The sequence below is a fragment of the Saccopteryx bilineata genome, chromosome 4 (genome assembly GCF_036850765.1).
Source record: "Saccopteryx bilineata isolate mSacBil1 chromosome 4, mSacBil1_pri_phased_curated, whole genome shotgun sequence".
Taxonomy (NCBI): domain Eukaryota; kingdom Metazoa; phylum Chordata; class Mammalia; order Chiroptera; family Emballonuridae; genus Saccopteryx; species Saccopteryx bilineata.
In genome coordinates, this window is record NC_089493.1 from 66,528,205 (window position 1) to 66,546,054 (window position 17,850).

Sequence of the window (17,850 nt, forward strand, 5' to 3'; positions counted from 1 at the left end):
TGGATAGAGCGATGGACTGGGATGCAGGCGACCCAGGTTCGAGACCCGAGGTCGCCAGCTTGAGTGCAGGCTCATCCAGCTTGAGCAAAACGCTCACCAGCTTGGACCCAAGGTCGCTGGCTCGAGCAGGGGGTTATTGGGTCTTCTGAGGGCCCGCGGTCAAGGTACATATGAGAAAGCAATCAATAAACAACTAAAGTGTTGCAATGAAAAACTGATGATTGATGCTTCTCATCTCTCTCCATTCCTGTCTGTCTGTCCCTATCTCTGACTCTTTCTGTCTCTGTAAAAAAAAAATTTTTTTTAATAAAAATAAAAAATATATCTGAAAATGTACTCCAAAGAACATGCATTAATATGCATGTGTGTCCACCAACAGCCTATGCAAAGGCCTTGTTCCCCAAACCTTAGCCAACTTTATGTGCTATTAAACTCTTCAATATTTGCCAACCCATAAAAAAGGTGTGTTTGTGTTTTAATTTTTATTTTCTTGTCAATGAAATGTAAATATACTCTCATGTATCTTTGTACATTGCAACAGCAAATACCTATGAAATAAACGCTTGTGTAGTAAGTTCTCTTATGAAAAGGAAAGAAATGTAGGAAGTTATCCAGATTTGGAGATGTGCAGGTAAATTTGTATTCTATTTTTTATTGTACCGATCCTACTTGACTACAAGGTGTTTATAATCAAGTAGGTCCTTAATGGTAAGGACTAAATCTCAGTTCAAAAAAAAATAAAACTTTTTAACCTTGCCTATTATTGTTCTCAACTCTTTGGTTACTTACTAAATGCTACTAATTTGTTATTCAGTGATTGATTGTAGTAGAGAAGTGAATAGCAATGAACCAAGGAGAAGTAATGTACTGCAATACAGCTCAATAGCTGTTGCTAAAGGTTAGTGAAAAAGCTTAAGACCTTAGCATTATTTACCAAGACTGATTTGTCTTATCCAGGCAACAAACAGAAGCCTACATTTGACTTGTAAGTTTTATTATGAATTACTATTTATATTATCTTGTTCAAGGGATATAAAGTAAGGTTGTACCTGGTGGAATGGAGGTAACTAAGGATTCTTTAACAGAAGTAATAATGGCTCTTTGGCACTCATTTTAAATTTAAATAAGAGAGTTTGTGGTCTGTGGGTCCTTTCCAATTTTTTTTTAGATTTTGTTAGTAAAGGAAGAAAGAGTGTGGAAACCGGATGTCAGTAGCTTTGAGCTCTAATACAACTGTGGCATAAAATACCGTTTCCTACCCAGTGCCAAAAGAAATTATAGACTTTATCTTATTTATTCCACACAACAGTCTGATGTGAAGTAAGGGCTGTTATCTCAGTTTTTTTGAGGTGCAATACCTGTGGCTTAGAGGGACAAAGCAACTTGTCCATGTGACATACCTCATAAATGATAGACCCAGAAAAATAAAGTCAAATCTGTTTAACAGCAAAGCTATGCTCTTAAACATTATGCTGTGCCTTTGCACTTTGATTCAAGTCACCTAGCTTTTCTGAGTGTCAAATGCTTTGTCTGTAAAATGAAGAGATAGGACTAGGCAATCTCTAATATCTTTGAAAGGAAAAATATTCTGTGAAACTTTTCTTTTACACACTTCACTTGGTCATGCTATTTTAAAGCACGGCAAGTATTGTTCTAAGACTTTTTTTTTTTGGTAGGTAAAGTGTTCAAAATTGTTTGCTCTTTTAGAACAGTGTTAATTAACTGTTTTGTGGGACTGATATTGGTAACTTGCTAATATCCTTAAAGAATTAACAGACTTTGAACAACCAGTGTTAGTGCTTCAGCAGTAATGATCTGACTTATGAGGAGGCACTTGCCTTTGAGATGACCCAAGTGTTGTTTATTAATTTTGTTAGCCAATTGCCTGGCTTTTATAGTTTTCTTACATTAAAATTTTATAAAAGATCATCTCAGGACTATCTCTTGAATAAAAATAACTTCTGTATGATTTTGTGTTTGGTTGTTTTTCAGATTCCCTTCCTCACAAAGTTCTCAAAGGCCATGATCAAAGTGTTACTTCATTACTTTACCCACGTGCTCTCTCTTCAAAATTAGACCAAAGTTGGCTAGTGTCCGGGGACCAGGACTCATGCGTCATCATATGGGATATCTTTACTGAAGAAATTCTGCATAAATTCTTTTTGGAAGGTGGTCCAGTAACAAGCCTTTTGATGTCACCAGATAACTTCAGAGTAAGTTAAGATAAAGAGTAAAATATATCATAAATTTAAAAGTTGCTTAACATTACAACTAGATAATTTTTATGCATGTCTTTATAATCTTTTTATATGCATTGCATTATTATAGCTTATACAATAATTTTATTCTACAGCAAAGGTTTTGTCAATTCTTGGCTTTATAAAAGCCAGTTAATTCTCCTAAAGTACTTATATTCTCCTCTTTTCTCTCCTAGTTCTTAATTTTTAATGGAACTACCTTTTTCTTTTTAAATAAAATCATAAAAATAATGATACTCAATGCATAAGTAATTCAAATATATAGGAATTTACCAATTAGAAATTATTTTTTGTCTTCAACAATTTACTTTTATAATAATATTTATAGTTATATTTTTTTATTAAATAGATTCTTGTTTGTTCACTTAATAAATAATAAGCTTTAACAAATCTACCTTGTGCTGGAAAAAAGAAAACACTTTCAAGTATAATTTTATTGTGCTATGTAAACTTAAATTTCATAGATATTTTCTATTTGTTAAAATATAAAAAACCAACTTTTGAGTTTTCTGAGTTTGTAAGTTAGTTGATTGGCTTGTAAAAATTATTTCTCCATAGTAATATTATAAAAAATTAGCTCCAAAGTAAACTTGGGCAAAACTTATGCTGTGGTTTTGTAGTAAGACATAAATAAAGCAATATTTCAGCAATACAATTTAATAAAACAATGAAATAAAGCTAACTGACTTTACAAAAAAGAAACCACACAAACTTCTATGTGCTGATTTGGGACCCATTAATATGTCTTTTATTCCTGACGTTCCCCCTTTATCAATTTTTTAAGCAATGTTTTTCCTTTCACCTCCAGCTGGTTGTCCAAGTCAGTCCCACTCCTGATCCCTTCTGCTTCTGCTCAGTCGTAGATATTTTAACTGTAAGAATCAGATTCCAACCATATCAGATTTAGAAAGTGGGGTTATTGAAAGGGTGCAAGCAGAGATCGTTTTTTTGTTTTGTTTTGTTTTTTTGTTTTTGTTTTTTTTTTTTTGTATTTTTCTGAAGCTGGAAATGGGGAGAGACAGTCAGACAGACTCCGGCATGCGCCCGACCGGGATCCACTTGGCCCGCCCACCAGGGGCGACGCTCTGCCCAACAGGGGGCGATGCTCTGCCCCTCCAGGGCGTCGCTATGCCGCGACCAGAGCCACTCCAGCGCCTGGGGCAGAGGCCAAGGAGCCATGCTCAGCGCCCGGGCCATCCCCACTCCAATGAAACCTTGGCTGCAGGACGAGAAGAGAGAGACAGAGAGGAAGGAGAGGGGGAGGGGTGGAGAAGCAAATGGGCGCTTCTCCCATGTGCCCTGGCCAGGAATCGAACCCGGGTCCCCCGCACACCAGGCCGACGCTCTACCGCTGAGCCAACCGGCCAGGGCCCAAGCAGAGATCTTTATACATCCAATATGAAACACTATAGCAAGGACTCAGGGCAACATGAACTTAAATACAGGAGCCAAGGCTACGCCTCAAGTCTCCCTTCCTGAGAAGCCTGCTTGCTCCTTCCTCGTGCTTCTCCCTATGACTTTTAATTTTATGATTCAAATGTCTAAAAAAGGGTTCTGTTTGGCCTAATATGGCCTCTAGTGTATGTCTACTTGTGGACATAGGATCTGTGTTCCCATATTGTGTGTGCATTCACATGTGTGTCTGCATACTCTGAAGTACGTTGGACTGTCCATTCTAGAGGCTGTGGGCTGAGTAGTTCCTACAAGAGGTCATACTGGAGAGGCAGTGCCGTGTTTCCCATTCTACAAGTCTGGGCTTTCCCCATCTATTCACCTACTATTTTGTGACTTTTCTTTCTCAGACTCAGATTTCTGCAGTCTCCTTAAAAAGAATTAGGAAAAACAGCATGCTTCCCAATGCCCCACAGAAAGTGGTCAGTGATGGGCACTGGGAGATCCTCAAGGGATTCCATCTGCTGCATCTGGATAGTTGCCTTTGTGAAAGTAGGGGCATCCGTATAGCAAGGCTGCCTGCTCCCCTCCTTCTCCACCCCACCTCACTCCATTCGTGTTCATGGTCCAACTACAGCACGACTGGTGGTGGGCACAGAGCTGCCTTATAAACTCCTCACAGATTAGCCTGGGCAGCACCCAGCATGAATGGTCTTATACTAAACTGTGCTCAAGGTAACCACTTGCTGACTTTTTCTTTTTTTAAGTATCCTAAGAATCTTTGTCCTATGAGCCTATTTTTGGCCCTTGTGTCTTTGAGACTGAGCATTCATTGGGAACCATCTAATGCTTACCTCTTTTAGATTGTGTCTACACTGAGTTTCCTGTTTGGATTACAATCTGAATAGTTCTGGGAACAGCACCAAATTACTTTTTGAGGCTTTAAGTGGAAAATACAAGCTCATGATACCCTTGGGCCTAAGCTTGTGTCCACAAATAGCTTCTTTTTGTGGCAACAAATTAGTTCTGGGGTTTATTTTATTCTGCATTATTTCCGATGTCTGCCTCACTGCCTGAATTTGCTGAGTGATGGTGAAGTCCTTCATTTATCTTAGAAGTAGATCTGGCCTGGAATTCTCCTTTTAACTTGCTTCTCTTGACCTTCCTGATAGATTGTTGGGTTTAAAATCTCAGTGTGTAAAGTCCCCCTCTAGAGTGTTCTGTGGAGAGGTGCTGTACAAAGTGGAAATGGCATTTTATAAAGGGGCTTTAATAAACATGTTATATTAGTAGGGGGGAAAATCTGATTTAATTTTAGAGAGGGCATTTGATTCTTTACTTATAAGGAATGTTGATTGTTTGTTTTCACAGCTAAGAAGTAATCAGCTAATTTTCTGCGTGTGCAGTGACCATTCCGTGGCTCTCCTTCACCTTGAGGAGAAGAGGTTTCTCTTTTGTGCGCGGAAGCACCTTTTCCCCGTGAAGATGATCAAGTGGCACCCGGTTGAGAATTTTTTAATTGTTGGATGTGCAGATGATTCTGTTTACATCTGGGAGGTTGAAACAGGTAAACTGGAATTATACCCCCTTTCAACCTTTATATTAATATATGTATGCATCAAAACATTTGGCTAGGTGGAGAATTTCAGAGACTACGCTGTGATGACCTTACTTGCTTTAACTTTTGGTTGGGCTGCATTTAATGGCTTTGGTTGAAGGCAGGTGTGGGAAATAAAACACAATGACGCAAGTCAGGTCTTGACCAACTGATGATTAGCTGACAGGGCAGTGCACAGGAATGAGCTGGATATTTCTGGAAGCTATAAATAAAAACATAAGTTATCTACTTTAATTATTAACAACAGTGAAATTTAGTATCCTACTAGTTTCAAATTATCATTAAATCCTGCCTTCTTCAGCACACTCACTATCTCAGAAACATTTTGAGTTAATTGATGACCAGTGATAATGGAATATAATTAATTACAAAATTCCACAAAGTTGACTCAGGGAAATTGAAAATTGAGTGGCTCAATGGAACTTTGGATATCGTAGCAAATGCATGGTTTGAACCTCAGAGTTTTTAAGAAAGTTTTGCTATGTGATCTAAGAGTTACACATTTCAGACAAATGCTTGGGAACATATCAAATAAGGTGAGGTAATTAATGAATGTGAGTCAGGGGAGGGAGCTGGAGAGTCCATTTTACTGATGCCATGGCATTATTTTTATTGATTAATCAGTGACGGTTTTATGTTGGGCGTTATTAAGAGACTAGATAGTTTATAATATTATAGTTTAGAGTCATACATCACCAAAATAACTGCTACATTTTTTACATTTGACTTTTGTGTGTTAATGATGATGGCTAATGTACTGGTGTATAGCCGATGCAACATATATGAGTATGTTACACAAGTACTTCACTTTACAACTTTGACAGGATTTCATGCCTATTTCCTATTACGTTGTCACAACCTCCAGGACTGGAAGGAAAGGTCTTATTTTCCATTTTATTGGTGAGGAATTTGTAACTCTGATTTGTTAAATGTGCAACCAAAGTGAGGGCCTTTATTGTTCTTTGCAATATATATCATACAAAATTAGGAGAGTTTTATTTTTTTAAATTTTTTATTTATTTAATTTTTTAATTTTTTTAGTTTTTTACAGAGACAGAGAGAGAGTCAGAGAGAGAGATAGACAGGAATGGAGTGATGAGAAACATCAATCACTAGTTCTTTGTTGTGCCTTGCGACACCTCAGTTGTTCATTGATCGCTTTCTCATATGTGCCTTGACTGCGGGCCTTCAGCAGACCGAGTAACCCCTAGATTGAGCCAGGACCTTGGGTCCAAGCTGGTGAGCTTTTGCTCAAACCAGATGAGCCTGTGCTTAAGCTGGCAACCTCGGGGTCTCGAACTGGGTCTTTCCGCATCCCAGTTCGGCGCTCTGTCCACTGCACCACCGCCTGGTCAGGCTTAGGAGAGTGTTAGAATTTGTAAGTAATCTATCAACCTGAGTGACAGTTAAGTACAATGGATAAAATAGACTCTAAAGTCTAGGCTTGCCTACAGGGCTTGATAACAAAGATCTATAGGACTTTGGCCAAATTACTTGTCTGCTCCACATGTCAGTTTTCTCATCTTTGCATGGGAGTAGTAAGTAGTACACCTTCCTGTTAGGTTTAAATGAATTAATACCTGCAATGCTTGTAACAGCGCCTATAGGGTGCTATGCCTTTAGTTATAGTTAAATGTTATTACTTTTATTATCACCATTATCATCAAAGAACATTTGCTTGTGAAATCTGAGTCTGTAAAACACATATACTTATAAATCTGTGTAGTTGCATTGTTTTCAATTGTGAATACTTGCTAACCAAACATATATTTTTCTAGAAAATAAAATCTAGCAAGAATACAGAGCTGCCTGTGCACTCATGAGTGTTCATGGTTCAGTTGCCCCATCATGATACCTTTTAGCCAATGCAACTTTTTTGTTTTTAATTTACGTTTTAATGGGGGTGGGCAGTATTAGAGGGAAGACAACCCACTTCTTGATGCCATATTCTCACATTGTCTTTTCATTCTATTATTTCTTTTCAAACTCCCAAATATATAAATAAATGTTATAAAACATTTGAAAATCATAGTGAAACAAAGAAAAACAAATAACCCGATTTCACTGCCTAAAAGTAACTTCTATTAATATTTTGATCTACTTTCTGAGTCAATAGAAAAAGATGTCTATGTTGTGTTTCAGTCAGGGTCTGGCAAGAAACTGACTTCAACTCAGGTGGGTCAGATGAAGAGGCTTTAATGAAAGGACCACTTATGGGGTGTGGATAGGGGTTAGGGAACAGACAAGGAATGGATAGTGAGCCTCCCAACACCCAGATGCTGGAAGTATCAGGAGCTCTGTGACAAAGAGGAGAAAACTGTTGCCGGAACCCAGTATGAGGCTAAAGCGGGGGAGGCATGGACACTCACTGAAGTAATGGAAGAGAAACAGCTCCCACCGAAGATGCAGGACTGAGTTGAAGAGTTGGAACAAATTCTCTTCTCTCTCCTTCTGCAGCTGCCTCCATTAGCTGAACACAACTGGAAGGCAGAGAAGAAGGATGTTTGGTTATAGGCATTGGCCAGGAGAACAGAGCAGGACAAAGAAGGGAAAGTGAAGGATGGAGTAGTTTGTCAAATGGACAGTAATCAGCATAGTGACCATTAAAGACACATCCTACTTTAAGGAATCTCATATAGTTGATTATTTATATTGTTTTCTATAAAAAAAAAGTTTATTTTAGATTTGCTATATCAGATAATATGCACATGATTAGTGTATATTATTTAATATTAATAGAGTGCCATATTAACTTATAGAGTATTTGTTCTAAACAAGACAGTGAATCTCTTGGTTATCTACTTTGATGGTTTATAAACAACCGTGACCCAACTTAAGACGGAGCTTATGATTGGTGAAGATATTATTAATAATTGTATCAATGCCTTTACATTTGTGATGTGTCCTTTCACTTTTCAGAGCATCCTCTCATCTGAGCCCCACAGTGCTCTGTGGCGGTGGCAGGCAGCCTAACTTTCCTTACCATACTCATTCCTTTTAAATAAGTTTATGTGTCGCCTGACCTGTGGTGGCGCAGTGGATAAAGCGTCGACCTGGAAATGCTGAGGTCGCCGGTTCAAAACCCTGGGCTTGCCTGGTCAAGGCACATATGGGAGTTGATGCTTCCTGCTCCTCCCCCTTCTCTCTCTCTGTCTCTCTCTTCTCTCCCTCTCTCTCTCCTTTCTAAAATGAATAAATAAATAAAATAAATAAATAAATAAAATTAAAAAAAAAAAAAAGAAAACAAACTGACTTCCATGAGGTCTAAGGTCCCTTTAAATAAGTTTATGTTATTTCTCTAAATCTTGTGTCTGGTATTAACTTTGTTTTGGCTTCCCTTTAAATGCTGCAATTCCAATATTGCTTATAATTTAATGATCTAGTTTCTTTTCCCCAAGCTGGATTTCAGCTAGCTAAGATGCTTTCATCATATTTATTGTACTAAATTTCTTTTTTATCCTTTTCTTTAAAGGTAGAAAAATCTAGGGCCAGGAATCTTTTCCATGTATAGTTTTATCAAGTTAAGGAGAAAATATCAGCTAAGACCAGAACAGTTAGTCTGAATAGAGGTCTACGAGAGCATGTTTGTTCACTGATGTGCCTGGCACATAAATAAATGAATGAATGAATGAACCCAAATGTTTTTGGGCCTCAGATTAAATTCAAATGAGTTCCTCTTAACATTGGCCTACTGGTTGGCTCTTAGATCATTGCTGCACAACTGTAGATATGTTCTTAGCTTTCACCTCCTAGTCTCTCCTAGAGTTTCTCAAGTTCACAGAGAATCTCACCTCCTCAGGTATAAGTTTGTGTATTTTCTACCCTAGCCAGGTTTTTCTGGATCTTTGTCTTTAAGCTTCACTAAAAGGTTCAAACTTAGTTCGATGTATGAACAGACCCATTCTTTGCTCCATTTCTCCAGTGCTCTGCCTAAATACATGAGGAATAAATTAACAATAGGCATTTATCAGATCTTGCAGCTCTAGAGTAACTCTAGAGCTCATAGAGAAAATGAAGAAATGTCAGTGCGTTAAGGATTGGGGAAAATGGGCCTAGAAAGAAAAGTCAGGGGCAGGGGGCTGGGGCTTGAAGCCAACAGTAAGTAATTCCTAAGATTGCCAAAGTTTTCCTTGGTGGAAGGTTGAGGGAGGGGCAGGTCAGTCCCTGGGTCCCCTTATTCTAGGTGTTGAGAATGGGATATAAGACCTCTCTGGTTTTTTCACAAGCGCTTTAACAGCCTGTTCCTGCCACGAGACTCTGGTAGAATGTGCAAGCATATTCTGGAGCCATTTACCCCCAAGCTCATTTTATATTAAAATTACAAGAGGTGTTTCTTTTTTTAAATTAAATTTATTGAGGGTAAAAATGATTAATCAAATTATATAGGTTTTAGTTGTACAATTCTACAACACATCATCTATACATTGTATTGTGTATTCACCACCCCAAATCAAGTCTTCTTCCATCACCACTTATCTCTCCTTTATCTACTACCTTCACCTACTACCTCCTCTTCCCCCTTTTCCTATCAGAGATGTTCCTTTCTGTGACAGGTGGCATGGTCAGATGCATGCTGGGGTGAGATCAGGATCGTAGATGGGCATATCATCTCATGGAAGAGGTAAATAACCAAAGTAGAAGAGTATATATCACAGCAAGGGCCCTCATCTTCTGGCTCTAAAAATGTAGCGCTGCCGGTTGGGAGAGATGAGGGCCTCTAGTTTTGTGTATTGATTTGCTGAATGTCTCATGATGGTTAGGCCTGATTAGGAAGGGAAGAAATTGGAGATGTCATTTTGATTAATCTTTGAGCTCCCACAGTGTGTTTGGCACCAACAACTCTGGGCAGCTTTGTCACCCTCATTGCTATGAGACACAATAGGAATAAGGTAATACTGATTTCCATCCCTAAAACCCACACCTGAAATAAATCTCAGTTCTGAGCTCATTGTTATTTCAAAAATTAGATTTAAATAATTCTCAGGACTTTTCTGTTCATGTTAATGGACTTACATAGAAAACTTGTGTAATAATTTTTGTATGTTATTAATATAACATTATTATTAGTGAAGGTATTTTGTTAAACTTATGGCCTGCATTGTGAAAGATGCCATGTAAGCAACTGGATTTTTTTTTTTTGTAGGAAAATCAAAATTGACTTGCTTGAAAGTAAAACACCTCTGAATAAGACAAGTCAGATAAACTTTTTTGGGAAAGACTGAATAGTAAATATTTTCAGCTTTGTGGGCCATACGACCTCTGTTGCAACTACTGAGCACTGCCTTTGTAGCACCAAAAAAACCATAGACAATATGTAAAAAAGTGAGTAAGGCAGTGTTACCTTAAATCAGGGGTTGGGAACCTTTTTGGCTGAGAGAGCCATGAATGCCACATTTTTTTTTAAATTTTTATTATTTTTAATTTTTATTCATTTTAGAGAGGAGAGGGAGAGACAGAGACAGAGAGAGAGAGAGGAGAGACAGAAGGGGGGAGGAGCTGGAAGCATCAACTCCCATATGTGCCTTGACCAGGCAAGCCCAGGGTTTCGAACTGGTGACCTCAGCATTTCCAGGTCAACGCTTTATCCACTGCGCCACCACAAGTCAGACGAATGCCACATATTTTAAAATGTAATTCTGTGAGAGCCATACAACGACCTGTGTATGTTACGCATTATCCAATAAAAATTTGGTGTTGTCCTGGAGGACAGCTGTGATTAGCTCCAGCCACCCACAACTATGAACATGATCAGGGGGAAATGAATGGATTATAATACATGAGAATGTTTTATATTTTAACGTTACTTTTTCTTTTATTAAAGATTTGTCTGTGAGCCAGATGCAGCCATCAAAAGAGCCACATCTGGCTCACGAGCCATAGGTTACCAATGCCTGCCTTAAATCTTTATTTACAAAGGCAGGAAGCAAGCTGGATTTGGCCTGCACTCGTGGTTTGTAGATCCCTAAGATTGATGATAGTTCTTTTTAATGATCATTACTTTCATAATAACTAATTCTGAAGCAGTTTATAATTTTTATTATCCTTCACTGGCTATAGGGTTATCCCCATTTTGCTAGTGAGGAGGTGGAACAGGGAAAGATTGTTTGAGTCTGAGGGCTGAGTGAGCACCTGAACTAGAAGGTACCCGTCTTTCTTTCATTCTGGTGTGTTCTCCACTTTACCATATAGCATGAACACCTCTTGCAGTTGGAGGTCTGCTTTTTGAGACTGTCAAGCATGGAGTCACTTAAGAAAAGCTGTGAGAAGAAATGAAATGACTGCCAGGAACCCTGCCACAAGCTCTCCCAAATGAGATGATCTCTGTCTATCTCTCAGAGCGTGGCTCTCAATTTACACGGAGTTCTAACAGCTCTGGTCATCTGATTTCTCTGATGACAGATTGGAAACAGCCAATTACAAGCGGGGAGATTGTTAGTGGCAGGCACTGCTAGCAGCGACAGCTGACAGGAAGGGAGGAGAGCCTACACTGGGTATCACTGCTCAGAGCCATCTTTCCTCTGCTCACGGGAAGACGGTCACCAAAAGAATTTTAAATTGTGTCCCCTGTTCCGGAAGTTCTTAGATATGCCCGCACAGGTTATGGGCATCTTCCAGTTCACTTCTCATGACGTCTGCTGGAGAGCGGGGCTTTCTCCTACTTGGGCATATCTGACTTTGGAAGGTATATTTATATGTATTAATTATATCCACAATGAATTCGAGACCTATGGAAATCTCAGAAGCATCTTGGGGCCTGGAGTTCAAGGGCGCTGAAGTCTTTGGTCAATGATTATGTAGGATTTAGGGTGAATGTGAGTCTATTTTTGTTCGTTTCTTCCTGTTCTTGCTCAGGTAATATGAGCTGTGTGACCATGAGCAGGAAGCTTTACTCCTTTAGCATGGCCTGAGGACCCAGCCTCTGCTTATGATATGGTTTTTGTGGGAGAACACATTCTGAGTTTTAAAACAACCACCTTATAAACAGGCCACTGGAACAAAGCCTGTGCCTATGAAATGGAGGAAGTAAGAGAGAAGACGATACATTTTGGAGTTGTTTTAACCACAGCGGTTAAATTTTCTCTCTCTTAATTAATTTTTCTTAGTAAAATTAGTAGCAGAAAATTATTCAGTATACTATGATGCCATATAAATGAAACATTTGTTGTTCTATGGTTTCAAAGTACACAGCCTTAAAAAAGACAATTAAAAGAATAAAATTATTAAGAAAGATCATTAGAAGTTTGTCAACTAATAGCTAATAGGCCATATTTTTAAAAAATAGCCATTGTTTAATCTTCTAGGCTATATCTGTTGGCTTTCATTATTTCTGGTGAAGGGTATAGATATATGTAGGACATAGTTCCCTAGAAACGTGCAGCTAGATTTTTCTCAATGGAATAGAAACATGTGGTTAAATTCTTACTTCATCAGACAATATCACTACATGGGAAAGTAATTTTCCAGTTCACACATTATACTTGGTCACCTTTTTTTATAGTATACAGTGTATAAAATAAAAATTATAAAAATTCCACTAGTTTCTGCCTGACCAGGCGGTGGCGCAGTGGGTAGAGTGTTGGACTGAAATGTGGAAGACCCAGGTTTGAGACCCTGAGGTCGCCAGCTTGAGCGTGGGCTCATCTGGTTTGAGCAAAGCTCACCAGCTTGGACCCAAGGTCGCTGGCTCCAGCAAGAGGTCACTCGGTCTGCTGAAGGCCCGCGATCAAGGCACATATGAGAAAGCAATCGATGAACAACTAAGGTGTCGCAACAAAAAACTGATTATTGATGCTTCTCATCTCTCTCCGTTCCTGTCCGTCTGTCCATATCTATCCCTCTCTCTGACTGTCTCTGTAAAAAAAAAAAAAAATCCACTAGTTTCCAGTTCTGTTAGTCTGAGGGACGGTTGTGCTTGGTTTCCTCATCAAAGTCACTCCTTTGTGACACAAGGGTAAAGTTATGTTGTGTCAACTGCCTTGTCTGAGCAATCAGAGTATAAATTTCATTATATGAATGTTAAAGGTAGGTTTGGGGTATGTGGCATCAGACAGGTAATAGTCTCTCTGGTGTTTCATTTTCTCAAAGCCACATTATTTTGTTGGGCTAAATTACAGATGGAACCCTCTTGTGAGAGTTTTCCTAACTCACCTTTGCTAAGCCCCTTTCTTCTTCATTATAATAGTTTTTGATGTTATTACTCGACGTGTATTTTCAGTTTACTGCCTATAATTTTTTTTGGATCTTTATTTCTTTCTCTTGGCCCTTGTTATCACAGCTACACTATAATTTGGGATTTTGACTCCTGTGGTATTTTGTGTGTGCATGTGTGAGTGTACACTCAGAGGTACACACTTGTATGAACTTTATCTGCAATTTAGTTACTAAGTGTTCTCACAATTGTCAAAGTTAATTAGGAGTTTGCATCTACAGTAGTTATGACCATGAGCCCTGGGATTGAGACTTCTGGGTTTGGATTTTTGTACTACCCTTTCCAGTCCACACCACCCATCAACTTCTAATTCCTTAAGAACTGACCATCACCTAATGGCAGTTAGTACTAAAGAAATATTAAGTATTACTTATTATAAATTCTTCATACATTACCATACCAGTCTGTACTGAAAATTTCAGTGTCCCTGGCTCCATTCTTCTTCTTGAAATCAACAATTATTTCTTATTCTGATGAAATAAATGTGGAGGATATTAATTATCACATATGGCCTTCCCCCCTAAAGAGTTTTCAATATAATCAGGAAAATTTATACTTTTGAAATAATTTGAAAAAAATATAGGACAGCATATAAGAAAGTGGTGTATAGTATATGCTAACATGCCCAAATGTAGTGATGAGTATTCTGAGTTCTTGGTGGGTGGAAAGGCGGAAGTGGAACAAGTTAGCATAGGGGAGAGTTTTTGGTACTTGCTCCCATAGCACAATGTACATCCCCTTTTGTACTTGCAAATTCAGAGTTTATATTGGTCCTCCTCGTTAGCCTAAAAATACTGTGAGGACCAGAATTGCGTCTGACTTGCTCACTGTTTTAGTTCCTGAAGCTGGCACAGCACCTGACATGTGGGAAAAAAAAATATTTTTTTTAATTTAATTAATATTTATCTTCTTTAATCACAAATCTGACTTCAATAGATATTTGTTCAAAGATGCAAATGGCCAACAAGCACACACAAAGATTATTAGCATTATTAGCCAGAAGGGAAAGGTAAATCAAAATTACAATGTGATTAGCACTTTACATTCACTAACATGCTTGTAATTAAAAAAAAAAAAAGGCAGAGGAATAGGTTTTGCCTAGGAAGTGGAGAAATAGGACCTCCTTTCTATTGCTGGTGAGAGTATGAAATGGTGTAGCCACTGGAGAAAACAGTCCTGCAGTTCCTCAAAAGTTAAACATAGAACTACTGCATGAAGCTGCAATTCATTCCTAGGCATAGATCCAGGGAAATGGAAACATGTGTCCACACAGGAACATGTATATTCACAGTGGCATTTTTTATAATAGCCCAAACATGGAAACAACCCAGATGTCTATCAATGAATGAGTGGATAAACAAATTGTGGTATTTATATACAATGCAATATTATTCAACCCTAAAAAGGAATGAAGTACTGATACATTCTCCAACTTGAATAAGCCTTCAATCCTGTATGCTAACTGAAAGAAGCCAGACACAAAGATCACAGATTGCATGATTTCTTTTATATATTATATCCAGAATAAGCAAATCCATAGAGATAGAAAGCAGATTAGTGGTCGTTAAGAGATGAGAGTAGTGGAGAATGAGGAGTGATTACTTAATGGCTACAGACTGTTCTTTAGGGGTGATAAAAGTGCTTTGAAACTAAAGTTGTTGGTTGTACAACATTGTAAATGCACTAAAATGTCACTAAATTGTACATTTTGAAATGGTCCATTGTATGTTATATCAATTTCACCTCTAAAAAAATACAGATAATATAATGACAACATTTTTAAAAAATCAATAGAATCTCAACATTTGTTGATAATCTTTGTTAACAGTTGGTAGATTACACTTCCAGTGTTTTATCTTTTTTTTAAATTAATCTATAGAGACTTATATTCATATGTCATATTTATTTTTATATTGCAAAAGTCTTTTATAAGGGTTATCCAATTATTAGTATAATATTTCCATTACTAATATAACACCTGGTGAGGTGTAAAGAGAGTTTAGAAAGCCATTTCCTTTCACTGACTCCTTATCCACAGTCTCTTTTTAAGGGTTTGTGAACTCTGAATGAAATTAATTATTTCTGTCCATTTTGAATATAAGGAACACTTTACAGCAGCATTAGCAGTACCTGTGACTTTATGGTCAATAGATATCACAGATATTTTCATATCACATTACAGTTGTCAGCAATGTCTCCAACTATATTTTTCACGCCATAAACCTTTAGGCACACCACTAGCTCTTGTTACTCAATACATTAATAAGGAAGTGTGTAAATTTGGTTTTTGTTAAAGTGTTTTGATGATTGTATTTCAATATAAGTGGCCCTGGCCGGTTGGCTCAGTGGTAGAGCGTCGGCCTGGCGTGCAGGGGTCCCGGGTTTGATTCCTGGCCAGGGCACACAGGAGAAGCACCCATCTGCTTCTCCACCTCTCCCCCTCTCCTTCCTCTCTGTCTCTCTCTTCCCCTCCCGCAGCGAGGCTCCATTGGAGCAAAGATGGCCCGGGTGCTGGGGATGGCTCCTTGGCCTCTGCCCCAGGTGCTAGAGTGGCTCTGGTCACGACAGAGCAACGCCCTGGAGGGGCAGAGCATCGCCCCCTGGTGGGCAGAGCATCACCCCTGGTGGGCGTGCCGGGTGGATCCTGGTCGGGTGCATGCGGGAGTCTGTCTGACTGTCTCTCCCCGTTTTCAGCTTCGGAAAAATACAAATATATATATATATATATATATATATATATATTTAATATCCTTTATGATCATATGCATTTTATTAGCAACATTTTAAACCAATATTGTGAAAAAGTGTTCATTGTTTTGTTGTAAGGTACCAAAAAGCTGCAAATTAATATTGATATTCTGGGAGGAAAGGTCAGACTTTCCTGTCAGGTTTTCCTGTCCCGTCCCTCCTTTGAGGAGGGGAGGGAGAAGAATGTAGCAGTTTCTGGCTTACAAGAAACTTCTTGTTCTTGAGTCATTTTGTTTTAAATCTAAAATAAAGGTTAACCGAGAAACTTCTTTTTCAATAGGAGGCAGAATTTACATACCACCCTACATTGACTGTAGTTCCTCCCTTTCCTGGAATCTTGAGAATAAAATACCTCTAGGCTAGTGAGGGAAGATGAACCCTGAAAGATTTGTAAATATCTTTGATTGTGTTACCTTGAAAGTCTTAATGTTTCTGTGTATTCCCTAGAGAAATGTTATAATCTTGTTAATGATTGTGCCATAATGTCATGCTCTCCCCCGCCCATGTGTGATCAAGGGTATATAAACAGCCCCTGAAATGTATTGGGGAATGCATGATTTGGGCCTGCAGATGCCCTGTGTCAGCCATATGCGGCAGGCATATTTAAAATTTCCTCCTTCAATAAAACTCTTCAAAATTTATCTGGACTGGATGTCTCTACGTGAACTCGATGAAGTGAGGTATGGTGCCTTTCAGAATCTGGGGTGCAGTACTTTATAACAGTTTTTCCCAACCTGCTGAAGGGGTTCATCTCACTGAAAAAGTTTAGGAACTTCTAGTAATCTCAAAGATTTTTAATGTGTCAGAATTACTCAGTGGTAATACAGTAGGGGAGAATAGGTCTGTAAGGCCAGTAGCCACGGCCACCATCACAGCCGGCTGACCCATGCAGGTTCGCATTTGATTCAGACAGATGGTAATGAAACAACAGAGCCAAGAACTGGTGGACCGTTAGCTTTAATCCTAGCTTGCACCTGGTGGGCAAGTAAAAACACACACTGGGCTCCAAAATCCACTCGTTCAATGCTCACAAAACTACTGACTTATCTGAGTTTCCTAGAATCAAAGTTTCTAGCTCACCAGCCCCATTCACCTCTGTTCTCTATCTCCTTCTCTCTACACAAACTGGCTTCTCCCTCAGCATTCCACCATCTTGGCTGCTTCTCTTGGCCTCCTCCACATGGCCTTTTTCTGGTCCCCTATAGCATGGGCTTCTCCTAGAACAGGGGTCCCCAAACTTTTTACACAGGGGGCCAGTTCACTGTCCCTCAGACCATTGGAGGGTCGGACTATAAAAAAAACTATGAACAAATCCCTATGCACACTGCACATATCTTATTTTAAAGTAAAAAAAACAAAATGGGAACAAATACAATATTTAAAATAAAGAACAAGTAAATTTAAATCAACAAACTGACCAGTATTTCAATGGGAACTATGGGCCTGCTTTTGGCTAATGAGATGGTCAATGTGCTCCTCTCACTGACCACCAATGAAAGAGGTGCCCCTTCCGGAGGTGTGGCGGGGGCTGGGTAAATGGCCTCAGGGGGCCGCATGCGGCCTGCGGGCCGTAGTTTGGGGACCCCTGTTCTAGAACGTAATCACTCTTCTCTTTTAAAACCTTT

At 38.8% G+C, this 17,850-nt stretch overlaps 1 protein-coding gene across 3 annotated transcripts in view; it reads left to right on the plus strand.

Annotated features, from left to right (window-relative positions):
• WDR72 (WD repeat domain 72) overlaps positions 1-17,850 on the plus strand; it is a 239,468-nt gene that overhangs the window by 51,214 nt on the left and 170,404 nt on the right. For all 3 annotated transcript variants that reach the window (XM_066276258.1, XM_066276259.1, XM_066276257.1), the window contains exons 12-13: positions 1,993-2,213; positions 5,022-5,217. In XM_066276258.1, coding sequence (XP_066132355.1) covers positions 1,993-2,213; positions 5,022-5,217 — 417 coding nt within the window. The remainder of the gene's footprint in view (positions 1-1,992; positions 2,214-5,021; positions 5,218-17,850) is intronic.